The sequence below is a fragment of the Panicum virgatum genome, chromosome 6N (genome assembly GCF_016808335.1).
Source record: "Panicum virgatum strain AP13 chromosome 6N, P.virgatum_v5, whole genome shotgun sequence".
NCBI lineage: Eukaryota > Viridiplantae > Streptophyta > Magnoliopsida > Poales > Poaceae > Panicum > Panicum virgatum.
The window spans coordinates 36,461,906-36,489,329 of NC_053150.1; the positions used below are offsets into that span (position 1 = coordinate 36,461,906).

Consider the following 27,424-nt stretch of genomic DNA (forward strand, 5'->3'; position numbering starts at 1 on the left):
GCTTGCCGTTCACAGCCTAAGGTGGTGCCAGTTCGTCGTCAGTGGCTGCCATAAGCCGCCCAGTGACCTCCTTGATGGTGAGCTCATGGATGTCGAGGAGGGTTTGGATGGAGATTACCAGCTGCTTGTACCTTGCTCTGGCGACGCATAGGTAATTGGCGACAGCCTTGGGCTGCAGCTCTGGGTCACCGAGGACCCCAGTCGTTGGACGATTTTCATCAGATGAAGTGCGAAATCTTCAACGGACGCGCCTTCTCAGAATGTGGTCTTTTCATAATCAGCTCACAGGAACTGCACCGTCGACTTCTATAGCTGCTCATCATCGATGCGCATCATTTTGATCGCACGCAAGGTGTCTTGGCTGACAGTTTCGAAGCCAGGGCAGACACTATCTCCTGCGGCACCCCACTGCAGGGTGGTCCGGTCGTCATGGAAGTTGGTGTTCCCAACACCCCATAGGTGGCGTGCCTTGAGCCTGAGCTTCATCAACAACGACTAGAGTCTAGTTTGTCACCGGACGACCCGATCTTGCCCGCCGGCGGCAACCAACCTTGGCCCTTCGTGATGTCATCATGGCACGCTAGATCCTTCTTATGGCTCTGATGCCACTGGTTAGTCTGCCAAGCGTTGATCGCCGACGAACCTGCGAGCGTGTGGACACCGAGTTGAGCAAGTGCAAGAACAAAAACTGAAACACAAGTATTTTGTGATGTGGTGACTGATGAAGCTGCAGCGTTTTCTGTGATCTCTACTCCTTTTATAAGTCTTTTACCCGTGTACAATTAAAAAAGATAGTGCTGACCTATGTACCACTAAAAAGTTCGTTCACACCTGTGTACCATCACACGAACTTTTTTTTTGCTCTATTTACCATTCCGTCCATCTTCTGTTATTTAACGGTTTGAGAGCAATGAGAGGTAGGACCAGGGGTGTAAATTGACCATCTTGCCCTTTACACTTGCAGTTACCAAGGAAGGCAGCAATCCTATCCTCTCCATCGGGGATCGATTCCTAGACTCCAGATCGAGCACTGCCAAGCGCCACCCCTGTCGGCGTCGCGCATCCCCTGCCGCCGCCCGCCACGGCCAGCAAGAGCAGCGCCGCCCCATGGAGGAGACGTTCCGCTAGGAGGCCGCGCGGCTCGGGGGGCCGTGTGGGGAGGTGTCGGCCCGGCTGCCGGTCGGCCGCCGCGGGCGCCGGCGAGCTCGGGTCCCGGCTGCCGCAGGCGCGGGCGCGGGGGACCTTACTGGAAGTCTGGATGATACAGGCGTATGCTAGTAAAGTCAACCAACACCTTACTGGGTACTCTTTGTAGTTTCCAGTTTTCCACAAATCTTCCTTGAGAACCATTCATTCATGATTCATGGTTCATATTCGCATCGAGAATTGCCACATTCTCTTTGAGAATCAAGTCCCCAAATGCCAAACTGTGAACTGAGGCTTGCCTCTTTTTGTGCAGGTTGAATGGCAAGGAATGAGCTACCTTACCACCTTTTTAACTCCTGAAGGATCTGAGAAGTAGCATCGCAGGAAATCGCAAGCCCTTTTGGATTATGTACAAATATGCCATGACTTTAGTAGGCTAATGATTCTGCTTCATAGAAGCAGTACTAATGTAGTAAGTTCACGGCTCTTTGACTGGTGAAGAATCAGAGCGTAGGCTGTAGCAGGCTATCAGACAGATTATGACTTACGACTAGAACATATATCTGTATGACTATGTTAGAACTCTGATGAACCGGTTATCGGAACCTCTTTATCTTTAGTGTGTTCTGTCTGATGTCTGATAGCACTTGGCGGTGCTGGTGCACCATTGTTTTCGCTCTGAACTTGCCCTGTCGGTCTGTTTGTGCGAACTCGTGTCAGAACTTGAAAATGATGCCTGAGTTCCTCAGGCATCCAGCGTTCAAAACCTCGAGACCAGGTCGGCATGCCATGCCGGTTGGCACCATCGTCATCAAGCTGCTTGTCAGAAGGAGACAGAACAGCTCAGCTCCATCGCAGATTTATAAATTGGAGTCCAAGAATCCAAGATACAGCTTGAAATTAGAGGATATTTGGTTCACATGCACAGCAGCAAAGGCGTGCATGCTGCATTTGAAGGCACACAACAGAGTGGCATAGAGGGGCAAACCAATTTTGGGCACTCAAGGGTATAATTAAGGATGAGAAATGGATAACAGATATTTGAATTATCTGATATTCATATCCGCTTAAACATCAATATGGATATTCATATCTGTATTTGAATTTAATGTGGCATTAAAGTGGATATATCCGAATCCGATTTTCATTGATTTTCTCTATCCGATTCCGCATCCGTATTAGACAATATCCGACACTATCCGTATTCGTTTTCATTAAAAAACTATTTAGAAAATTATATTTGTTTCTCACCACCCATATTATTAATTTTTATACTTAAAATATAGAAAGATTAAATTTAATTTTAAATATTTTTTTATCTTAAAATTACTTCTATATTTTCTATTTATATATAATAAAAATTATTTATATGTTTGTTGCAATATATTTTTATTTTTATTTTTATGTATTTATTGATAAATAAATTAATTTTTAACTAGCTATCTTTATTACTTTAGTTTGTACATGTATGACGATTTTATAATCTAAAACTACTAATAAAGAAAATAGCTAAATGTTAGCTCATATGTCAAGTCAATATCCGAATTAAATCCGAATCTGAGGCATCCGTTTTGCATTCGTATCCGAGAATATCTGAATTCATATCCGTATTCGATTTAAAATGTGTTAAAAAGTGGTATCCAAATCCAATTCCGTGCGAATCCAATCCGTTTCCACCCTTAGGTATAATGGTGTTTTTGCGCTCTCGTTAGCCTATCCATTCATCCAAAATGATACACAGGGCAAAAAAAAAAGTTCGCGTGATGGTACACAGGTGCGAAGGAACTTTTTAGTGGTACACAGATAAGCACCATCTTTTTTAATGGTACATAAATAAAAAAACTCTCGTTTTATTCAGTACAACGAAAACGGAAAGGAAAGCAGTGTCCGAGTGCTCCTCACGCCGCGGCATGGTCGCGTCCATCCCCACGACGCGCGAGGCGAGAGCAACCCTCGGAGCGCTGGACTCGATCGTGAGAGCAATCCAACTATGGCATGCGGGGCCGCACAGGACGCGTGCTCAGCATGCCTGACTCAACACAAATGCATGTAAAAGAACCAAGCCCACGTACGAGGCTTGGCTAACAGACTCCGACTTTCTCCACACCGCAGAACTCCTTGAGTGGATCCTCGAGTTTGCGCCCTTCCTCGGAGAAACGCCACTTGGAGTACTCCTCGTGCCTCAGGGGGTTGTACAGCAGCGGGTGCTCCGCGTCGACGAGGTCGTCCGGCGGGCGCACCGGGACGCCGTCCTTCTGCCGGCGGCCGAACAGCACCGAGAACCGGTCGCGGTTGCTCGGCGTCCGCACGCGGTGGTAGCACGCCGGCACGCGCCCGTTCGTGGCGACCTGCGCGCACGGGTACACAACAAACTCAGTCGAGGAATCGGCGAACCGTGATGGCTCGGGCCTCCGAGAGCGAGGAGAGTGCTACTTAGATCGTAACGTACCCTGAGCTGGTCGCCGGCGACGAAGGCGAAGATGCCGGGCTCGGCAGGGACGGCGACCCAGCGCCCGTCCCCGACGTGCACCTCCAGGCCTTCCACCTCGTGCTGGACGATCGCGTTGACCATGATGTCGTCGTAGTGCGGCGGCAAGGTCACGGCGGTCTCCGTGTCCGCTGGCGCGCCGTAGTGCCAGATCCGAATGACGTCGATGAGCATGTCCAATTGGGCGCTGATGCTCTCTCCCCGGACGCCGAGGCCTTCCAGGACCAGCGTCTCCACCATCTCCTCCAGCTTCAGTATGTTCTTGGCGAACGACACCATGGTCTCACTGGGCATATAGGCGGACATCACGTCACGAAGAAAAGGGATCGATTTTGTTCTCCCCTATTCAGGACTACAGAGCATCGCAAGAAGACAGCAAAAGACAGACGAGAAAGGATCTACAGTGTGGTCTCACCAGAACTCCGGGTTGCCGTCCGGCCACATGAGGTCGGTGAAGCCGCGGACTCTGGCGGCGTCGGCGGACTCCTCGACGACGAGGCTCTCCCAGTTCATACCGTCGATCGGTCCGATGTAGCCTGTGAACTGCCCCCTGTTGTTCAAGTTGCGCTTCTTAGCTTCGATGGGGAGCGCGAAGAGCTCCGGCAGGGCGCGGGCGAACAGCGCCTGGTGGAGGTCGGGGCCGAGCGCGTCGTGCGCGACAACGACGAAGCCGTGCGCCACCATTGACGCGGTGACCGCGGCGCGGGCGGCCTCCCACCCCGGCCCGCCGGGCTCGACGCCGCGGAGGTCGACCTTGGTGAGTTCCATAGCTCGCACCTCTTTGCGCCTAAGATCCAATAGAAGCCGGAGGGAGTGGTGATTCTTTGCAATGTTTCTAGCGTAGAAGCTTGTTCTCTTATATGGCTGTTTGGATCCACCTAGTAATGTTTAGTCTCCATCATCCAACTCCTGTATGCATGTGATGGCCATTTATGAGCCCACGTCGGTGCGGTTTACCAGACATAGACGGCGAGCGAAGCGACGCCTTTGCAGCCTGGGGGCAGATGAGCTGTGGGCAGTCCACCGATCTTGCCTGGTAGTGAAAGATAGGAGTAAAATATTGGCACGCATTTTTCGATGATCTATGGAAATGCGTGTGTTAATGTGCATCCAGTAGGAAAGTCAGAGATTGTTAGGCCAATTTTAGTTTCTGTTTGGAACCAAATTTTTTTCGAAAGTCCCTATTACATCAAAAAGAATCTTACTATTTTATAGTATTAAATAAAATCTGTTTATAAATGTTTTTTAACAGCTGAGTGCTTTTTCGCGAGACGAATCTAATGAGCCTAATTAATTCATAATTTGCTACAAAAGAGGAATGCAGCCGATGTGCTAGGACTATCTTGTCTGCAGAAGATCGTTACTTTTCGTATGTTAGCTTATGGAGTACCGGCTGATGCTTTCACTACACCACATCACCAAATTAACGACGGCCCTTGCGGGGTTGTGGTGTAGTGGGATATGGTTGCATTACATGAATATTGACATAAGGCCATTCTCAGTGAGAGTGTCATAGCAGTATCATAAGTATTAAATTTGCTGACATGTCAAAGTTCTTATGCAGAGAGAGGATGGAAGGTGACATGTCATAGCAGCGGAGGCCACGGACGGTGTACGCGTCAGGTGCCGCGCATCCAATTCCCAACCCCTCCCGCGCGGCCGGATTCCTCGGCATCGGGGTCGCCGACGGCGAGGCGCTTAGCAACCGGCCCCTTGATGAGCAGCGCGATGAGCTGCTCCTCGAGGTACTGTTGCAGCACCTTCTCCGGAGGCGGCTGCAGCGGCGCGGAGGACTTGCGCCGGCACAGGATCAGCATCCTCGCCGGCGACGTGCTCACTCCAACCACATCAGTTTTTTATCAATTACTCACGAGAAATGGCAAATCACCCAAGAAGAAAGAGATGAACAATTTCCTTGCCTGCTCCCAGGTCGGGGTCCAAGGGCCGTCGGCGAGATCCCCTTCCTCGTCCATAACACTCAAGTGCATAAGTGATGAACACCAGCACAGGAGCGCTTGGTCCAGATATTTCTGGGAACAAGCGTTAGGAAGCCCAGACCTTCTTTTCTTTCTTATTTTAACCATATTGTGGGCCCGTATTTCGCTATTTGATACTCCGTATCACCGTATACTTTGAAAAAAAAAACTTGCACGCTTTCCCGAATCTCGAAAGCCGTCCGCTCCATGCCGCCAAAGTCTGGCGGCCGTCCCTCCGATTGACGCCCTCTGACTTGCTACGGTCTCTGCCGGGAAAACCACGCATCCCACGCGTATAAAGAATGCTCCGTCTTGAACACCACGCATCCCCCGCCAATAATAAAGAATGCTTGCCCATCCGTTTTGGATCCTGTATACACGAGAACCCTGCATACATATGAGCCCATGCACGTTCCGGTGCGGTAAACAGATCACACCAGTAAACTCCGTAAACGAAAACCCACATTAAATATTTCGACACATATATAGAGTACTAAATAAAATATATTTATAAAACTTTTTATATGAATGGGCTGTAAATCGCGAGACGAATCTAATGAGCCTATTTAATCCATGATTTGCAATAGCGATGCTACAGTAATCATCCGCTAATTATTGATTAATCATTGATTAATTAGCATCATTAGATTCGTCTCGCGATTTACAACACATATGTGCAAAAAAAATTATAAATAAATTTCATTTAGTACTTTAAATTAACAAGATTCCAACACAAAATTTTTGCGCGTAAAACTAAACACTGCCTTACTAGACCTAGACGTCGAGTGAAGCGACGCTTTTGCAGCCTGGGGGCAGAGCTTTGGGACGTGTGTTAAATGAACTTGTATTCTTCTGTTATCACGGGCACAATAACCTTGAGCTGTTAGTTGTACAAGATAGAGTTGTTACGTGTAATCTAGGAAGATCAGCCAGGTTGTTGTGCCGTGACTTGTAAGCTACGGTGGAGGCTATTTCCACCCCTATATAACACGTACAGTGGCCCCTAACGGGTTCAACGCTTCCGATATCTTCTCACATGGTATCAAGAGCCAACCTCAAATACATCTAGATGGCGACCTCCTCAAGCGTGCCGGCGATCCTTGCCTCGCCGCTAGGGCTCCCCGTCTCCGAGAAGCTCTCCAAAAATAATCTCCAACTATGGAAGCTTCAAGTCCTCCCGGCTATCCAAGGTGCCCAATTGCTAGGGTACCTTGATGGGTTGGTGGCTGCTCCGCCCAAGGATATCATCGGCGTTGATGAAAACAATAAGGAAGTCGAAGTCCCCAACCCTGAGTACGCAAAATGGGTGGTGATAGATCAGCAGGTTCTAAGCTACCTGCTGACCACGATTACACGGGAGGTTATGCTCCAAGTTGGAGCAGCAACAACTGCAGCCGGGCTATGGGCTGCGGTTGAAGAGATCTTCACTTCGCAGATCCGTGCTAGGGCTGTCAACACTCGCATCGCGATGGCAAACCTCAAGAAGAACAACCTGTCCGCAGATGAATATGTGGGCAAGATGAAGGCGCTAGCAGATGAGTTAGCCGCTGCTGGGAAACCCCTAGGCGAAGATGAGCTTGTGTCCTATGTTCTCACAGGCCTTGACGCAGACTATACACCGATTGTCGCCTCCCTCACCTCTCGACGTGAGCCGGTCACCTACAACGAGCTCCTGTCTCAGATTCAGAGCTTCGAGAGCCGCCTTGATCTGGTGCATGGCATCAATGGAGGAAGTGGATCTCAGTCCTCAGTAAATTCTGCATCTCGAAGTGGAGGAGGGCGTGGCAACGCTGACCCCAACTCTTCTGGTGGTAGTCAGCGTGGATGCGGCCACAACTCATAGGGAGGCCATGGCCGTAACTAGGGAGGACGAGGCCGTGGCAATGGAGGTCACAGGCCTCGCTTCAATGGTAGATGCCAAGTCTGTCTCAAGGAAGGGCACAGTGCGCAGCAATGCTGGCATCGCTTTGATCCCGACTATGTTCCAGATGAAAGGAACGTCAATGCAGCCATGTACTCCTATGCCGTTGACACTAATTGGTACACGGATACTGGTGCTACAGATCACGTGACCAGCGAGCTTGACCGGCTTGACCAGCAAATGGTGTAGGTATGAACATTAATCATATTGGTAATGCTATTGTTCGTACCCCTCATCGAGATTTGCATCTAAATAACGTCCTTCATGTTCCTGAAGCTAAAAATAATCTTGTTTTAGTACATCATCTTGCTGCTGATAATAGGGCTTTCCTTGAATTTCACCCAAACTTTTTCTTGATTAAGGATCAGGTCACGAGGAAAACTCTCCTGGAAGGCAAATGTAGAGATGGCCTTTATCCTCTTCCCCAACCGAGCCGAAGTGTCCTGAGTGCTACAAGACCGAGTCCTACCATCTGGCATAGCAGACTTGGCCATGTCTCTTTTCCAATAGTTGATCGTGTCATTCATGATAATAATCTCGCTTGTGATAGGAAAGACAGTATCAGTTTTGTGTGTGACGCCTGTCAGCAGGGTAAAAGTCACCAGCTTCCATATCCCAAGTCGTCTAGTGTTTCAAAGTTTCCTTTAGATTTGGTGTTCTCTGATGTATGGGGACCTGCAGTTGACTCGGTTGGGCGTAATCGTTTCTATGTTAGCTTCATTGATGATTACAGCAAATTTGTCTAGATTTATCTCATTCGGTATAAATCTGATGTGTTTAAGCGTTTTCATGAATTCCAACAACTTGTTGAGCGCTTATTCAATCGAAAAATTGTTGCTATGCAAACAGATTGGGGGGGGGGGTGAGTACACAAAACTCAATTCCTTCTTTAATCAGGTCGGGATCTCTCATCTTGTGTCATGCCCTCATGCGCATCAGCAAAATGGAGCTGCCGAGCTCAAGCATAGACATATAGTTGAGGTCGGTTTATCCCTTCTAGCCCATGCCTCTATGCCCTTAAAATTTTGGGACGAGGCCTTCCTTGCTGCAACTTACTTGATCAACCGCGCTCCCACCAAAATTCTTAATTTTTCTACACCTTTTGAAACCCTTCTTCATGAGAAACCTAATTACTCTATGCTTCGAGTATTTGGCTGTGCGTGTTGGCCGAATCTCCGGCCCTACAACTCACACAAACTCTCCTTTCGTTCCAAAAGGTGTGTCTTTTTAGGGTACAGTAATATGCACAAAGGCTTCAAATGTCTCGATATATCTACTGGTCGTATCTACATCTCACGGGATGTTATCTTTGATGAGCATGTTTTCCCTTTTTCTGAACTCCATGCTAATGCTGGTGCCAAACTCCGTGAAGAGATCAGTCTTTTTCCTTCACGTTTGCTTCATCCATCCTCTTTTCCTATGGGTACAACAATGCATACTGATGTGATTAATAGTTCCAATAATTTAACGGTTACTACTGATAAGAATTCTGCTGACAATAGTGGCCAGGAAGTTTCTGCTGCAGGATCAGCAGATGGACTAGGTGCTGAAAGCGAGGAGGATTTGGGTAGCGGCGCATCTTCCCTACCCGCGGGTGACACATCTCCATCGGCTCCCACGACAATGTCTTCAGTTCAGTAGCCTACATCGCCTGAATCTTCATCAGATCACGCGTCGTCTCTGTCAGGGGCCACGGGGTCTTCTGTGCATGTCCCTGCTGTAGCTCCGGTGGCTGCTCCTGCATCAACCCGACCTCATACTCGAATCCAGAGTGGGATTAGCAAACCAAAGGTGTACACCGATGGCACTATACGGTATGGTCTTTCTGCTATTGCCGAGTCTGAACCACAATCCCTTGAGGCTGCCTTGCGAGATCCGAACTGGCAACAAGCCATGCATGATGAGTATATGGCCCTAATGCGTAACAAGACATGGCATCTTGTTCCACCTAGTGCAGGGAGGAATATCATTGACTGCAAATGAGTGTACAAGATTAAAAGGAAATCAGATGGATCCATTGATAGATATAAGGCACGGCTTGTTGCTAAAGGGTTTAAACAACGCTACGGCATTGATTATGAGGACACATTTAGTCCAGTTGTCAAGGCAGCGACTATTCGCTTGATTCTGTCACTTGCAGTTTCCAACAATTGGTCGCTTCACCAACTAGATGTCAAGAATGCGTTTCTTCATGGATTACTTGAAGAAGAAGTGTTCATGAGGCAACCACCTGGGTATGAAAGCAAGGATAGACCGGGTTATGTGTGCAAGTTAGATAAGGCGTTGTATGGATTGAAACAGGCCCCTAGAGCCTGGTACTCTCGGCTCAGCGCAAAGCTGCAGCAGCTTGGTTTTAAACCGTCCAAAGCAGATGTATCCTTGTTCTATCTTAATAAAGGAGGAATTACAATGTTTCTTCTAATATATGTAGATGATATCATAGTTGCAAGTTCTTCTTCTGAAGCCACTGCAGCATTGCTCAAAGATCTTCAGGCGGAATTTGCACTAAAGGATCTTGGCAATCTTCACTATTTTCTGGGAACTGAGGTGAAAAATCTGCATACTGGTATTCTCCTAACACAAGAAAAATACACGTAGGAGTTATTGCAGCGTGTCAATATGAGTGACTGTAAACCTATGAATACTCCTATGGCAACTTCAGAGAAATTGTCAATATATGAAGGGGATCCACTTGGACCTCAAGATGCATCACGTTATAGGAGCATTGTTGGAGCACTTCAATATTTGACATTAACCCGACCAGATATATCATTTGCGGTTAATAAGGTGTGTCAATTCTTGCATATGCTGACTACTGTTCACTGGGGTGCAGTTAAGAGAATTCTTCGATACTTGAAACTCACAGCTGGGACAGGTCTTCGTATACATAGATCTCTGTCTACACTTGTGAGTGCATTTTCAGATGCTGATTGGGCAGGCTGTTCTGATGACAGAAAGTCTACAAGAGGTTTTGCTGTATTCTTGGGGTCTAATCTCATATCTTGGAGTGCTAGAAAACAGGTTATTGTATCAAGATCGAGCACTGAAGCTGAGTACAAATCTATGGCTAATGCCACAGCAGAGTTGATGTGGGTTCAGACCTTGTTAAGTGAACTTGGTGTTCAATCTCCAAAGCATGCGCGCTTGTGGTGTGATAATATAGGAGCGACCTATCTCTCAGCTAATCCTGTGTTTCATGCAAGGACTAAGCATATAGAGGTAGATTTTCATTTTGTTTGAGAAAGAGTAAGCCAAGGGCTTCTACAGATTCGGTTGGTGTCAACTGGAGATCAGATTGCAGATGGGTTCACCAAGATGCTTCCTGTTCGACAGCTTGAAAGCTTCAGGCGCAACCTCAACTTGGAAAAGTTGTGATTGAGGAGGAGTGTTAAATGAACTTGTATTCTTCTGTTATCACGGGCACAACAACCTTGAGCTGTTAGTTGTACAAGATAGAGTTGTTATGTGTAATCTAGAAAGATCAGCCAGGTTGTTGTGCCATGACTTGTAAGCTACGGTGGAGGCTATTTCCACCCCTATTTAACACGTACAGCGGCCCCTAACGGGGTTCAACGCTTCCGATATCTTCTCACAATGTGCACCTATCGACCCGATCTTGTCTGGTAGTAAAAGATGAAATATTGACACGCATTGTTGGATTAGCTGTGGAAATACCTAAGACCAATTCCAAGAGGTTTGCTAAATCTTCTTGAATAGTTAGAAATAAAAAGAAAAGGAGAAGAAATCGGCATCCAACAGATTGTCTATCTTCTTGGTCTTGCTATCTCGCTCGGAATACCGCCCACCTCACTCACTTTCTATACCGAGCCGCTCCGATTCGGCATCTGGCCTTCGATCTACGCGGTCCTGCTTTCCCGCATGCGCGCGCTCCCGCCCAGTCGCTCCTACAGCCTCACCCTCGCAGTCTTGCCCTCGCCTTCGCACCGTCGCGGCACCACTCCCACCGTCCCGCACCCTCGCCCTCACGCTGTCACGGCCCCACTCCCGCCGTCACCCTGCGCGCTCACGCTGTCATGGCCCCACACCCCTCCCCCCATCGCCCCCCTGCGCCCTCACCCTCCCATCGTCGAGCCCTAGAGTCGTCGCACCCTCCTTGCCCAGCGTGGTGGGCCTCAAAGTGGACGACGAGGTGGCATTGAGGCCGCGGACGAGGAGGAAGCACGCTCTCACGGCTTCGCCCTTGCCGCCATGCCCTCGTCGTCCCGCCGTTGCACCGCTCCTTTCGTCTCAAGACCTTGCCATCCCGCCGTGAGCCCCTGTGAACTCGCACCGTCATGGCCCCACGCCCGTCGTCGCCCCCAACGTCCTCACCTTCCCGCCATCGAGCCCTGCTGGCACCGTCGCGCCCTCCTTGCCCGGCGTGGTGGGCCTCAACGTGGATGACGGGGGCGACATCGAGGCTGCGGATGAGGAGGCGATAGCGAGGGTGAGCTAGTCGTCGGTGCGACGGTGAAGAGGAGGCAGTCCATGCGGCGCAGTGATTGGTAGGCGAGGAGTGCAGGCGTCGGTGGCCGCGGTGGGGACGGGAGGTGTGGACCAGGACGAGCAGGTGACGGCGTGGGTGTGTGGAGGAACGGCCGGCTATACTAGATGCACGTGGCCTACGGCCTCGTCGGACGCCAAGGAGGAGGACGGGGATGCGCACACGACACACTACTGCTGGGGCATGGCGAGGAGATGATGTGGAGGTGCCGCGGATGTGATTTCATTATGGATAGGCAAGGAATTTAGAGAGGTCGTTGGTTGGTTTCCTCACCGTTTGGAAACCTTTCTATTTTTTTTACACACCATCCAACTTGCTAAATTTATCTAGGATTATTGCTAGCCTATTGGAGTTGCCGTGCATCCACTAGTGAAGATCGTTGTTGTTACTCCTTGTTAAGTAGGAGTAAAATAAAAGAAACTTGCATGTTCGGCCTTGTTTTGGAGCAGTATAAAAAAATAAAAGAATACCCATCGGTTCGTTATATGTGGTGGAACTTGCCCACCCGAGTTGTGAGTCCTCAACTCGATATATATGCTTGTATTTTGTTGAATTTATTCTAGAATTAACCAGTGTTATTTCGGTGGTAAATGACGCTTTCGTCGACAGCGAGCTATATATATCATGACTTTATTAATCTTAAGGATATGCATGCTCTATTTCTCGAACGTGCTCATATATGGATGGAGTTGTATGAATATATGCGTAGAGATAAGTGTATGTGTGCGTATTTGTATGCATTTGTAATTTTGTACTTTGTTTCTTGAAAAATGAACTTGAGTGTGTGGTAAAATGAACTCGAGTTCGTGGTAAGTTACCCACTAATATAAAACTCAGATTGCCCCAAAAACATGTTATTTTATAAACTCCGATTGATGCCGTCTGACTCGCGTACTACTTGCTGTTGTCCCTGCAATCCACGTGAATAAAGAATGCTTACCCGTATTTCGCACCCACGTGAATAAAGAATGCTTACCCGTATTTTCCCATGTTAGGTTACTCAGTCGGGTGATGCTTATCGAGTTAGAGTAAATTCCCTGTATGTCATTGTAAAATTGAGGTGATCCCTTATGTGCCATTGAAAATTAGCTCATCCCTTCTATGTCATCGTTTATAATTTTCCATCCCCTCAATGCCATTGCTGTTAACTCTCCCTAACAGATCCGTTAAAGCTTACGGCGAAAAGACCAAAATACTCCTATGTAGGATGAAGCATATTTCTTACCTTCATTCCTCCTATGCCATTAGAAACAAGAACAGTATATATTGATCTGGTTATTTTATCAGGAGATGGAGGGCAAACATAATGACCGAACAACCCATATAGAGAGATGTCAAATATATAAAATTCATTGCAAGCTGCCAGTGGTGTTCATACAACTAGTTTTTGATTACCAAACATGCATCGTTACAAGCAACCAGTGCTGTCCATACATGCCAACAGTAGTACATGCCTCAATCTAGTAGCACCACCCTCAAAAGGTTGAGCTCTACAAGGTTCCAGCAAAATAACAATGCATAGACTAGGTTTCACAGAAGAAGAAGCAAAATATATCACATCAACTTGCAGCCCATACATAATGAATTGCATAACTAGACATTCAGATCTGGCAGGGAAAGCTTTCTTTTGCTTCTAGTATGTGAGGCAGGGCTATCCTTGTGGGGGGTTGTCTTGCTTCTAGTACCCATCGCTGGACTATCATGTGGCACTAGAACTTGATTCTTCTTCTTTTTCTTTGTTGCTGCCTTCCCTTCAGTCTTTGCCTTCCCTTTTGCTTTCTTCTCTTTTGTAGGCTTCAAGATAGCTACTGGTGGAGTGCTTTCATGTGTAGGTAGCATTGGGTACTCAATGCAAAGTTGCTCTATCTAGTTTGAGCCACTTCCAGACCTGCACATGTGTTTCATGGATGAGGACAGATTATGATTGTGATATGATCTAAATGGTGTTGAATAATTAAGTGGTGCACATGTACCTGAGAGAGTGTCCAGAACCTAAGCTAGCTGAGTCACTTTGGTTGTCATACAAATATATAAGATCTCAGGGATTTATGAAAATTTTCAGAAAACTAATGTAGAATGTAAGTGTTCAGATTCTTACCTAGGTGGAAATTGCATTGTTTTTTGTGTCGAGCCAATAGGTACAATGCTGCTCTCACTTGATGGGGCTGTAGTTTTCTTCTTTTTGTTTGGTGGACCCCTATATACCATGAACAACAATTAAATAATGTTAAGAAAAAGCAATTGTAGATAACATATGATGGAAAGGCTAAATCAATATTGTAATGCGTACTTTTCAGCTAGAAGAGCTGCAATGTCATCAGGATCACCATCCTTGCACTTTTACCAGCGATGGCCATATCCCTTGCAAATATGGCACTTATGTTTACCTTTGGGCCTTGTGCCTTTACTAGTCTCCGTACAGCCTTTGAACCTCTCGTTCTGCCTTCTACCCGCTGTAGACTTGATGAGTGGTGGATGCATGAAGAAATCATGGTCAGATTGTGCCCATTGTGCCTTGTCAGTCATGGCAGGGATTAGAGCCCCATATGCAGTTTTGAATTTCTCAACCGAGTAATATGTGTCAACATATTTCTCCAAAGGTTCTCTAAGAAATGTGATAAATGCAATGGCGTGTTTGCAAGGAATGCCTGTAACATCCCATTTTCTGCAAGAACAAGTCATTTCTTGTAGGTTGACAACACATTTATAGCCACTGCCACCTTTCACAGAAACCTCTCCAAGAATGTCCCCACTTCTCTGTACATTCATATCCAAATTCCTACTTTTCTCCCTCAAATCTTTGATGATGTGTGGCAAAATGGCTCCTTCCATCTTATTTGATATGTCCCTTCTAATATGACTCACTTTGCGCACCCAAACCACCACCCTCCACATGTGTTTTAGGAGCAGCATAGTACACACCTTCATCATGAACTCCCACATGTTCTTTGTGTGGTTTAGGATTTGGCAAGCAGCCATCATCATCATCAGGTTCATCACTAGGTTCTACAGGTTGTTTGCTAGTAGTTGGCTTACTATGTTGGCTGGATACATGCTCGGTTGACTGGCTTGTTGTTGGCCTACAATGTTGACTGCTTAAAGGCTGGGTTGATTGGCTTGCTGCAGCAAGAGATGGAGCAGCAAGGGATGGGGTGCAAGGGATATCAAGTCCCGCTGAAATTTCTGGATGGCAGCACTCAGCGATCGGCACATCTCTAGGTTCAGTGTATGTAATGGTCATGCGCACCTTCTTACTATCAACATGTTTGCTAAACATTGCAAGCAATTCCTGATCTGTTCTCACTTCTGAATATTTTTTGACATTATCATAATAAAAGACATGCACTATTTCCTGGTATCCATGAAGGAATTAATCCACAATTTCTCGTACAAAGTCCTTGAAATTGCATAGATCAGAGTCCACGACTTTGCTGAATCTATAGCATGGAATATCCTTCCTACAGTTTCTAGGATTGGCTTTGAGATGGATATCTAGTAGAAAACTGGTCTTAGGGTCCTTCCTGTTAATGAGGGACCATCAAAACTAATCGTTTCTGGTTCTAATTCAGATAATTAGGGGATGAAATTGGGAAACGAAGTAAAGAACTCACCCTTTAAGAAAGCCTATCGGGGTGGTTTTCTTCTGTTCCCATCGTGGCTGCCTACGCCTGCGTGAGGGGGGGGGGGGGCGGCTCGCTCCCGCCACCCGGTGCCCACGAGGCACGAGCCCCAGCGCTGGGCCGCCTGCCCAGCACCCGCAGCCAGCCGTTGCAGGCGCCGCCTAGCGCCCCCCAGTGCTCGCGCCCGCGCGAGGGGGCATAAGGGGCCCGCGTGAGGGAGGGAAGCGCGTGCCGCAGGGCCCGCGCGAGGGAGCCACGGCTGCTTCCCCTCCGCACCGGCGCGCCCTCGCTAGGGTTCGGGGACGGGAGGGGAGGATTGGTGTCGGGGAGGCGGGATTAGCGTCGGGGACGGGAGGGGGTGTGCACTCGGGGGATAAGGTGACAGAGAGATATTTTGGTCTTTTCGCCATAAGCTTTAACGGATCTGTTAGGGAGAGTTAACAGTAATGGCATTGAGGGGATGGAAAATTATAAACAATGGCATAGAAGGGATGAGCTAATTTTCAATGGCACATAAGGGATCACGTCAATTTTACAATGGCATATAGGGAATTTACTCATCGAGTTATCGTGCCCTGACTGGCTTTGACCCGTTGACTCACTCCCCGACACGGCTGTCCCAGCAAAATTGGGGATCCTCATAGCATCTCCAGTCGGAGACCTCAAATGAAGTCTCTAATTTTGTATTTAGGAGCTGACTTACATCTTTTAAGGATTTAAATTTTGCAACAACTCTAGCGGACTGAACAAATTAGAGACCCCATTCTTGCACACCTCTCTCTCCCGCACTGCTCTCTCGTCCGTCTTCACTGCTAAAGTGCTCTGCACGGTGGTGTGCTCGGCACCACGCCGGCTCCTCCGCAGGCAAGCTTCCAGGCTCGGACGGGCTGCCCTTTCGCCACCTAGCTTTGGCTAGCACAGGCCGCCACTAGCCTAGTTGCGTCATGCGCCCCCGGAAGGGGAGGTCAGAATTGAAGGGAGGGGCTGGTCGGCACACCTCCATGCCTGCCGCGGTTAAAACTCGAGCGCCGGGGTGGCGGAGGAAAGCAGTGCGGCAAATTGAGCTCGGCGCACAGCGAATCAAGATCGGAGAACAGTGAATCGAGCTTGGGGCTTGCCTTCCTGCGAGCTTGGGGATAGAGTGTATTAAGCTCGAAGTGGATCCAGGAGGAACCAAGAACTGCAGGATGACCCGCACGGCGGCGTGCACGAGTTGGGGCGGCGCTGCCGTCCCGGCTCACGGCGGCGGCACGGAGGAGCTTGGGCGGCGCTGCAGGCCCGGCCCGCTGCGGTGGCGCGGAGGAGCTGGGGCGGCACTGATGGCCCCAATTGCAGCCATGGCGCAAGGAGCCGAGGCAGTGGTGGCGGTGCGGACAAGCAGAGGAGGTGCTGCGAGCCCGGCCTGTGGCGGCACCGTGGAGCAACAGGGGCGACGCGGCGAGCCTGGCCCGCGTCCGGCGCGGAGAAGCGGGGACGGCGTTGCAGGCCCGGCCGGCGGCGGCTGTGTGGAGGAGCCAGGATGGCGGGGCGGCGCGTGTGGGGGGGGGGCAGGAGATGGGAGGCTCCTATTCCTTAGGACTTGAGGTGCTAATTTGAGAGTCCATCTAAAATAGGAGCTCATTTAGGAGGTCTACTGGAGTTCATTTTCTCTCTAAACTCTCAAAATTTAGAGTAGGGGTCCAAATGAGAGCATGGGCTGGAGTTGCTCTCAATCTCTATAAAATGAGGCCCCATGGTATGGTAGAAGTCAAATATACAGTAGAACATGAATAGCTTCAATTTGAAAAAGCTTTTATTATGCTTATGCAGCAATTAGAGCAAGGTTGGTAATTTAGCCTGCTGCTGGCTGCAACAATTCTTGCAACCTACTCCCTCCGTCCCAAAAAAACAAGTCATCCCACAAATTCTAGGACAAATTAACAAAAGGGTAAAATGATCATGTTTGCCCCTATTTACTTCCCATATTTGGCACTAATTGATTCTTGCATGCATGTGCACTTTCTAAATAGGGTGAATGACTTGTTTTTTGGGATGGAGAAAGTACCTCTCAGCCAACTCGTAGAGTGGTTAGTCTTTCATCAATAATGTACGGCCCACTTATCTTTCTCATAAAGTTTCTTGGTTTCTGTGTCGAAGCTGGCTGTAAGCTTACAACCTGCTTCTCCTCTCTCTCCTCTTCTATGTCCTCCATCTTAGCATTTAATCTGCTTACATCCTATTATAATACTTGCTCTTAGAAGTAGTGTCAACAAACTCTTTATATGTAATAATTGCATTGGAGAAACAATGCTATTGCTTTAAATATTTAGAATTTCAACAAGGCCTATATTTTCTTGGAACAAAATCTCTCAACTAAATCTAATCTCCATATATATTTTGTTAGCATCAATGTAAGATCTTCGATCTCTTTGAATTCCACCTCGAGATCATCACAAGAAGATTAAATGAACAAAGTTAAGAGAAACAAATCTCTACCTTGTCTAATTCATCTGAATTTTGAAGGACTTCGATGTCAAATTGAAGAAAAGACAAAAAAAAAACAACAAACGGATTAAAATAAACACAAGAAGATTGAAAAAATAAAGTACTAGTTATACTTGAACTTGTACACATTACGCATAAACATGAAAAGACTTTATGTATCGTCACTAATCACTACTACAATTCAGGATTAAGCGAGGTACTTAAAAAAGTGCTCAGAGGCGGGCAGGCCGGCAGCCCGCCTCTGTTAATGGTGGTCAGGCCGCCGGCCATACAACTGCCTCTGTTAATGCATTAACAGAGGCGGTTGCATTACGACGACCGCCTCAGTAAAATAATTAATAGAAGCTGTTGGCGTAAAGTAACCACCTCTGTTAATGAGTATTAACTGAAGTGGATTTCATAGGCTTGCCCGCCTCTGTTAAGTTCCCTATAAGTACCCCCAGACCCCTTCTTCCTCCCCACGACTCCACCTCCATTATTTCGTGTTTTGAGCTCAAAACACGAAATTTTGCCATTTGAGAGGGGGGGGGGGTTACCCTTGGATTTGGTGAAGGGGGCGCTAGAGGTTGATTTCTTAATCTCCAACTCTCATACTCTCTCTTTTCCATGATTTAGGTGTTTTTTCTAGATCTAGATCTAGATCTAGAATGAGGAGAGAGAAAACCAAATCTAGAGCTGACATCACTTTAATTTCTCGCTGTGTGTGCAAGGTCGCGTTCATGGACAAGTTACCGAGGGAAGAGTGGATGTACAAGATACCGCGGGTTGGCAACAATCTGTCTTTCCTGAATCATGTGACAAAATTTGTTGCCACAGCAAAATAGTATCGTGTTAGTCGGGGTGTGGAGCTGACCATTTGTTCGTGCCGTAGCTTCAAGAATAAACTTCTCGACAAAGATGACATAGTAAAATCTCATTTGATCCGCTATGGTTTCGTCGAGAACTACACCATGTGGAAGTTTCACGGCGAGGCAGATCCGAGTGTCATCGGTGCATCTGAACGAAACTCTTTGACGCCCTCGTCAGTGAACAAAAGAGGACAAGAACCCTCATCATCAACAGCAACAGCGGGCGATGATTTTGCACAGCGTGATTACATCAACATTGATGATCTTCTCCAAGACATGGGAGGTAGTGATGTTGGTGGAGTGAAGCGTCCCCTCATATGAGAAGACTTAAATATGATACAAATATCAGTCCCAGGAGGCTGATAATATATTTATTACATCAGATGGTACATCACTGTACAACTCTACGCGGTAATGGGCAGCGAAGCGCCACTATCGCGAGGATAACAACTAAAACCCACACAATGACATTAACTATGAAGAGGTCATCAGAGTCTTGCACCATACGGAGCTTCCTGCGGGTGACCCTATCCACAGGCAAGGTTGGGTGCAGGACGGAACCTCTACTCAACGTCTTTGGGAACGAAGTCTGGATCTTCCTCTGTAAAAATTAAGAATGGGGTGAGTACAAACATACTCAGCAAGTCCAACCACACCCACGGAGGGGTTATAAACAGAATATAATGCACAGGGTAAACCAAGGATAAGGCTAGGGTTTAATTTGCGGAAAGCTAATTTTTATGCATGGGTTTATTTGAACGAAAGGGATTTTCAAAAGCCATTATCTTGCACTGAGTAACACGTAGGGTTGATCCACACAGGATCCAAGTTTTAAATTGCTACCGGACTCCTTATCTGCCGTAGCACACGGTACAACTGCCGGATACTTTTCCAAAACAACTCACGCTAACCCATCCATTCCCAGAAGAAACACTAGTTGTGTGACCAAACCGTAACTCGCCCAGTACCGGGGGCACGGCTATTCGAATAGATTTTAATTCTGCAGAGGTGTGCAACTTTTCCCACAAGTGGGGTACCACAGCACGATCACCTTAGTGTCGGTGCAGATCCCAACAAAGCCATTACCCACCTTAGCTAGACCTGACTAGCCACCACGAGATCCACCAAGGGGTCATCGATCTATCACCGAGGTTTAATCGGGGCATAAGTCACACATAACTTATCCCTTCTCCTTGATCACCCGTTGCTCTCAGCTTTCCTGATGGCTATCAGACTAACTAGTGGGGTTTATGCTAAGCCTTTGCCCATACAACGGTCGAGTGGTTTGCACGATAGTGGAGTTAGGCAAGATGACACACCAACTCGGTCCTTAATTGTGACAAGATGGATATCTCCCTTCCTTCCACACAGGTACGAGCACACCATTCGGCAATTCACACAGAAGTGCCATCCATCTCGTCTAAACTCATCTTTCGAAATTCCACATTTTTCCCTTCCCACACACTCACACATTTTCCCTTTATAAAATAAGTTGTATCGTGTTTAAGGTCCTAAGCGTTCTAGCAGTGATTAACGTCCAAACAGATCACATTCAGACATTAATCTAGGTGGGCAAGGAATGGTTATGACAAATCAAGGGGTGGCTATCCAACCATGTTTTCAGTGGGCAAAACATATGCAGTTTTGTAAAATAGGCAAATAGGTTGTGTTTATAAAAACTAGGACAAAACATGCATCAAAGGATGGGATTGAACTTGCCGTTCTCAAAGCCTTCTGGGAAGTCCTGATCGAGGTATTGTCCTTCGGGTTCGGGGTCGCGGAACTGGTCCTTGTTCACTTACTCGCAGTACTGCTCATCAACGGGTTCTTCCTCGTTCACACCGTGATCTACGACGCACACAAGCAAGCGCATAATCAAGAAAAAGAAATAAAGATTTTATCGTTGAGCTCGAATCAGAAACAATTAAGATATGGAGACAGGAGTAATATTTTTGGGCAGTTTTCTAATGGCATGGCCAAAATTACATTAGAAATGGCATGGTAAAGTTTCAGGGCGATTGGAGGATTTTTGGTGCATGAAATGATAGGCCGAAGAGGGGTTTAGGGTTAAATAAGGATTAAGGGACCTGTTTGTATTTATTTTGGAAGAGAAAGGACTTAGTTGCAATTTCTAGAAATACACGGGTTACTCTAAAAAAGGGCAGGGGTTTATTTAGAATTAAGTTTACACGGTGTAAGGATCACCGGGGTGTCCGACCCTAGAGGGGGAGGGGGTGAATAGGGTCGCTAATCGCTTTTTAACCTAGGGCTCAATCTACTTGCATAAGATAAACCTAACATGTCCTATACATGCTAGTTATGACTAAGGTTTATCTATGCTACTCTCTACTTACCCTTAAAAGACTTGCAACCTAGCCAATCCTAATCATACTAACTAGGAAAGTAAAGGTACGCAAGATATAGTAAATGCGGAAACGTAATGCGGTAAGTAAAGAGGTAAGTGCAAGAGGGATGCAAACTCCCGAGTAGACACGGTCATGTAACGTGGTTCGGCATAAACGTCTATGTCCACGGGACACCGAGGCTCTTCCGATCACCGTCTTGCACTACGCCACCAATGGCGATGCCGGCAAGCAAAGGCAAGTGCCCACAAGACACCGAGTCTCGTGCACCGTCACCGTCTCTCTCGGTCACCCGGCCGAAATCCACTACGGAGCTTCTCCACCAAGGAAGGAGCCTCCTCTTCCCCCGCACAAAGTGTCGTTGCCACTCCACACCAAGACGGAGGGTCACACGACGGATCACAAGTTGCTTGCCGCAGCAAGGCTTCTCTCAAGGGAGCTCTCGCAAGAACTAATCCCTATTACAAGCGCTAAGCACTCTCACAAGTGTGCTTAAGCCTATATGATGTACAATGAAGCTCTATGGTGGTTGGAGATGTTCTTGGGTGTGTGTGGGATGTCCAGCAACTCCAGCAAACTTCAAATGGCTGGGGTGAGGCGTATATATAGGCCACTAAGTCTTGTAGCCGTTGCTCCAACGGTTAGCTGAAAATCTGCGTACCACCGGAAGAACCGATGCCTCTTGGCAGGGTAGCGTTGGTTCATCCGGTCACTCATAACCCGAAGTAGCCGTTGAAGTCCTAACAGCTGACGCAGAGACCACCGGTTGAACCGATGCTTTGTACCGATGCATCACCGGTTCATCCGGTGCTTAAGAATCTTCTCCTGGGCGCTGACGTCATTGCACCGATGCAATACTCCGATGTACCGTCGGTTCAACCGGTGCTGAAGAAACTTCTCCTGGGCACTTTGACATCGTCTCTGGAACATAGGATGCCCAATGCACCGATGCCCTTTCTTGGACCGTCGGTTCAACCGGTGCCTATAGGCTGACTTGGCTTCGTTTCCCTTCTGCACCAAAGTACCATGGCGTCGGTTCTTCCGACTACCATCGGATGCTCCGATGCCCGTCCGCTAACCGGGTAGCGGAACCCCCATAGGGGCGGCCCTTCGGGCCTTGCTACGCCTATCTTCTCTTTCTCTTTGTCATCACTTGAACCTAAAATCTTGAGAATGATCATCTTAACAATCATATTAGTCCAAGTGTTGTGTTGTCATTCGATCACCAAAATCACTCGAAATGACATAAATGGTGCCATGTTCGTTACACACGGTGAAGGGGTTTATTCTTTAAAAGGGAAAAGAAGGAGGTCTCTTTTGGAAAGAGCTCTAAAGGGAAAAGGGTTCATAAAAGAAAAGAAAGAAAGGCAGGGGCCTAAAGGCAAAACTGCCTTTCTTCTTCCTCTCCCCCACGACCAAAATAGAGGAGGGGGAAGGGGGCGACGGCGGCGCCGGTTCCCGGCGAGCTAGGGCTAGGCGGCGGTCATGGAGGGGGGCAAAGGCACGAGGGGGTCGAGGGCTTTTGATTCCCCCTCCTATCTCGGGCTAGGGCGAAGCGAGGCTGCGGCGCCACAAGGGCTGGCGGGCGGCGGACGGCGGTGCTGTGGGGCGTGGCGGTGGCCAGGGCTAGGGGGAAACGATGAGGGGAGCGAGGGCATTCTAGTGCCCTTCTCACCTTGGGATAGGATGGAGCGAGAAGATGCGCCCACGGTGGCCGGTGAGCGGCGGCCAGAGCTGTGTGTGGCGGCGGCGCTGGGATCTTGGGGAGGCGGCTAGCGGTGGCGGGGTGAGTGGTAGTGGTAGTGGGCGACGTCGAGGCCTGTTTATAGGCGTTGGAAGGCGGTGGGGAGGAGGGGCGCCGGTGGTGGCCGGTGAGCTCGTCGGGGCGGCCTTAATGGCGGCGGGACCGGTAGTGGCACTGTGCTACGCGGGTGTCGAGGCGAGCACAGGTGATGGGTTGGCTCGGACAGAGGCCGAGCGGCGCGCCGGGCACTGTACGCGTGTGGGCCGCGTGGGTGCAGTGCGCGCGTGTGCGTGGGCAGGGCACAGGAACGGCCGGCGGCGAAGGCGGCCACAGGAAGGTGGTGGCGGGGCTGATCAGCGGGCGGCGCGGTGAGCATCGGGGTCGCGTGGAACGCGTGCGGCACTCAGGGCGCGCGGCGGCGCGTGAACAAGAGGCTGTGGCATGGCACAGACGCGCGCGGGCGAGCGGGTGTCGCGGCGTGCGCGGCTCGGTACGCCGAGCGCGGCGAGCGCATGCGTGCGCAGCAGCGGCTCGCGCGGCTCGAGCACAGGGAGGCATCGGCGGTGTGTGCGTGCGTGCGTGCGCATGGCCCAGGGGGGTGCTCGGCGCGGCTGGGTGCATGGGCCAGGGGGCGTGCGCGCATGGGCAGGGAGCAAAGGAGAAGGAAGAAGAGAGGAGAAGGAGGGAGAAAAGAAAAGAAGAAAAGAAAAAGGAAAAGGAGAAGGAAAGAAAAAGAGAGAGGGGCGCGGTAGCCAGATGCTTGCTGAGCCAGAGCGTTACCCTGCATTCTCTTCCTTTGGTATATGTCTTATAACAAATTCATCAAAGGAAAAAATAATATCAAGGCACTTGTCAAGATATGCATTTATAGATCCATTGTAACACTATCATACCTTGGATACCTGCTGCACCACCAGAAGTGAATCACCAAAGGCTTTAATATGTTTCATGCCCATAGATTGCAAAAATTCCAAGGCAAATAGAAGTGCTTCATACTCAACTTGATTATTTGTGCAATCCTCTTTTAATCGGTTTGAGAACTCAAAAATAGCACAACTCGGAGAAATCAAGACATCACTAATTCCTTGATCTTTATCACAAAACGATCCATCAAAATACAACTTTCATGGTGTGGAAGTAACATAGCTGACTTCTAAATCATGCTCATCATTAATCTGATGCTCAACAATGAAATCCGCTACAATTTGGCTTCTCATAGATTTCAAAGGTTCACAAGCCAAATCATATTCAACTAAAGCATAAGCCTACTTGCCAATCCTACCACTTGAAATCGGATTGTGCAACATATGTTTGATCACATCGGTTTGACATACCACTATGCAAGTACTAGATAGTAGATAATATCTCAATTTGGTACAAGCATAATATGGAGACAAGCATAACTTCTCAATAAAAGTATACCTTGTTTTCGCATCAATAAATTGTCGGCTTGTATAAGTGAAGATATACTCCTTGCCTTCGGTTTCGTTGAGTCAAAACAACTCCAATAACTTTGTCTTCAGCTGCCACATAAAGCCTGAAAGGAACCCCTCTCCTAGGCGCGTTGGGTATCGGAAGTGAAGATAGATATTGCTTGATCTTTTCAACTGCTTGTTGCTATTTTGCCCCCAAGTAAATTCCGCTTCATTCTTTAATCGAAGAATTAGAATAAAAGCATCAATCTTTCTAGATAAGTTGGATATAAATCTTCTTAATAAATTCACTTGGCCTAGAAATTTTGCAACTCTCTCTTGCAAGTAGGAGCATTTGCCAACTTTCTAGCCCGAATCAGAAAAAATTCTAAATCGGCTTCTATTTGCTGATGTTAAATCTTTCAACCGGCTCAAGTCCTCAAAACATAATTATATTGAGCATCCCATGCAAACCGATCTATTGAACAGAACCTTCATGAGGTAAATTATCGCTTGACAATATTTTACCCCCTCCCGGAGCACTAAAATGCTATTGAGCTCCATATTGCTGCTTTCTTGGTGTAGCATCATGATCCTCTAGCCCCTCATCACCCTGTACTTAGCATATCAGTGGTGTTTTTCCATCACAAGGAATTGAAATAGGCATTGCAAATTCGGCTTTCTTCTCTACTACAACCTCAACCAGTCCGGCCGGTTGCTCTGAGCAGTCAACCGGTCGATTGCACCACTCAAACTGGACACCTGAGGTGGTTCGACCGGTCGTGCTAGCTGGTCAGCTGCTTTGATCCTCCATACCTTGCCCTGGGGTACTAAAGGTCTGTAGCGGTTGAATTTTTTGTTCCTCAGTGTCTTGAACTCCTGCTCCTTCTTCCCTTGAAAGCATAGGCACTGCAGCTTCCTCTTTTGAGTACGAGTCAACCCCGGAGGACACCACCTTGATTGAAAGTACTTCAATGTTGAACTACTGTTGCTGGTCTCATGATCATTAGCCATGATCGGCCCTTGGACAGAAGGATTGACCGATTTACCAGAAACCATTGGTCTTTTACTCATATCTTCAACAACTACTTTAATATCACCGATGAGAACAAGAGAATTAGTTTTAACCTTCTCTGGATCAACTGTAGGCTGCACTTCTACTTTCCTTCCATTGACATGATATTCCTATCTTGGAAAAGGAGCTTTTCCCGACCTTTGATGAGACCGATATGACCGGTGCAGGCTATCGCCTCTGACCTGATTGGTGGGATCCCAAACAGACATGCACTGGTCATATCACCCAGCCAAACACAGGCTTCTGTGATCCTCCTCCCTGTGGTGAGATGTTGGGTGTAGAATCGGATAACAATACATCCAAATACCTTCATGCTCCCATGCAGGACAACAAAAACCCGATGCCGGTGACGCCCATGACGTAGTAGCAAACACCTTCTGAAGACAGAATACTATAGTTCTATCACCTCTACGCTTGTTGGATTCTCCCCCTAGGAGAAGAACGCTTGCCTTGACGCGGAGGTGAACTTGATTCTTTTTTTAGTGGCCGATCTTTTGGAACGGCCTTCGTGTACTTGTTCAATAATTGATCAAAGGTGAGCTTCTACTTTGCAACTTTTCCTTCACCTTTGATTCATTAACCTTCCAAGTACCCACTTCCGGACGTTTGGCCTTAAACATGTTGGGCCGGCTCTGTGCCGGAACGGTCTGACCGGTTGGGTAGACCGGTCAGACCGGTTGTACCTGAGAAGGAGGCCGACTCGAGTCTTGTGAGGAACTTGCTTGCCCCTTGAGTATAGAAGCTTTGACAGTAATTTTCAACGACTCCTTACCATCAGAAGTCTTCTCCAATGTTACTTCCCTAGCCAGAATCATATCATTGACATTCCTCAGCCTTGGCTCACCAATGATAACATTTTTTTCCTTTAGCTCCTTCAGCTTGTTCCAACTGAATGAGCACCTTGGCGTTATCTTGATCAATAGGATCAACCGGGAATGACACCTTGTCAACTCGCATCTCATGCATCGTCTATTGTGCTTCATTAACAGACAGTTGGACTTTTCAATGAAAGATGTTGCAATCATTAGTTGTACGAGAAAATGTATTATGCCACTCGGTGGTATGGCATGAGATAACTTGATGTTTCCGCTTCTAAGAAATTCACTAAATATGCAATCACACTTACAAACATCAAAAGTGAAAAGAGCTTGTTCTTAATGATTTTTTGGAATAGGTTTAAGCGATGAACAAAAGTATGGCTTAGCTTTTGAGGACCATATGAACTCAGCAACTTCGTTTTTCTCATCGTCCGAATCAGATTTACAATCAACATGTATGGACTGATGAGTCTCACAACTTTCTTTCGCATTTTTTAATCTATATTCCAAACTCATGGCATAAAGTTGCAAATGATTTATGGAAAGAAAATCAAAGACCTCAAGTTTCTCCTTATAATGCGAAACCAAACCATAAAAAACCAAGCCAGCCAAATCTTTTTCAGAAACTGTCAAATTAAAACATCGGTTTTTTATATCTTTAAATCTTTTAAAGTAATCATGGATAGATTCCTCTCTACCCTATCTACCAATGTTAAATCTGACAATTTTGCCTCATTGTGCCCATTATAAAAATGATCCTGAAACTTGCGTTCTAGTTGATTCCAAGATTGAATAGAATTCGGGGGGCCAATGAAGCAAACCAATAAAAAGCGGTTCCAGTCAAAGATAAAGAAAACAAACGAATTTGCAAAGCTTCATGGAAACCAGCTTTTTCCTAGATGAAAAATATAATTGTCAATGTGTTCCCAAAGAGGTCTATTATCATCACCACTAAATTTCACAAAATTCGGAACACAACATCCAACATGAAAAGAAACCAAATTAAATTAAGCGTTATAAATGTT

At 47.5% G+C, this 27,424-nt stretch overlaps 2 protein-coding genes, 1 long non-coding RNA gene and 1 other non-coding gene across 4 annotated transcripts in view; 2 read left to right on the plus strand and 2 right to left on the minus strand.

The window, feature by feature from the left end:
- The first annotated feature begins 983 nt into the window (after positions 1-983).
- Positions 984-1,755, plus strand: LOC120678613. Its single transcript, XR_005676650.1, has 2 exons — positions 984-1,302; positions 1,460-1,755. It is a non-coding gene; the product is annotated as an uncharacterized LOC120678613 (long non-coding RNA).
- A 1,138-nt stretch (positions 1,756-2,893) lies between these two features.
- LOC120678615 (2-oxoglutarate-dependent dioxygenase AOP3-like) overlaps positions 2,894-27,424 on the minus strand; it is a 33,008-nt gene continuing 8,477 nt past the window's right edge. The window contains exon 4 of the mRNA XM_039959870.1: positions 2,894-3,175. The gene's annotated coding sequence lies outside the window, so the exon portion shown is untranslated. The remainder of the gene's footprint in view (positions 3,176-27,424) is intronic.
- On the minus strand, positions 2,914-4,529 carry LOC120678614 (probable inactive 2-oxoglutarate-dependent dioxygenase AOP2). The gene is made up of 3 exons (XM_039959869.1): positions 4,050-4,529; positions 3,596-3,920; positions 2,914-3,494 (listed from the first exon to the last, which is right to left on the minus strand). Exons 1-3 carry the CDS (start codon positions 4,400-4,402, stop codon positions 3,228-3,230), a joined length of 945 nt encoding a protein of 314 aa, XP_039815803.1. The 5' UTR covers positions 4,403-4,529; the 3' UTR covers positions 2,914-3,227.
- LOC120680349 lies at positions 7,169-7,307 on the plus strand. Its single transcript, XR_005677618.1, has one exon. It is a non-coding gene; the product is annotated as a small nucleolar RNA Z247 (small nucleolar RNA).

Bases quoted from the DNA above. Each gene is read 5' to 3' on its own strand.
- LOC120678614 (XM_039959869.1), bottom strand. From the start codon at position 4,402: ATGGAACTCACCAAGGTCGACCTCCGCGGCGTCGAGCCCGGCGGGCCG. The intron at 3,921-4,049 runs GTGAGACCACAC...CTATATGCCCAG, and splicing joins GACGGCAACCCGGAGTTCTG to TGAGACCATGGTGTCGTTCG. The intron at 3,495-3,595 runs GTACGTTACGAT...CCGTGCGCGCAG, and splicing joins TCGCCGGCGACCAGCTCAGG to GTCGCCACGAACGGGCGCGT.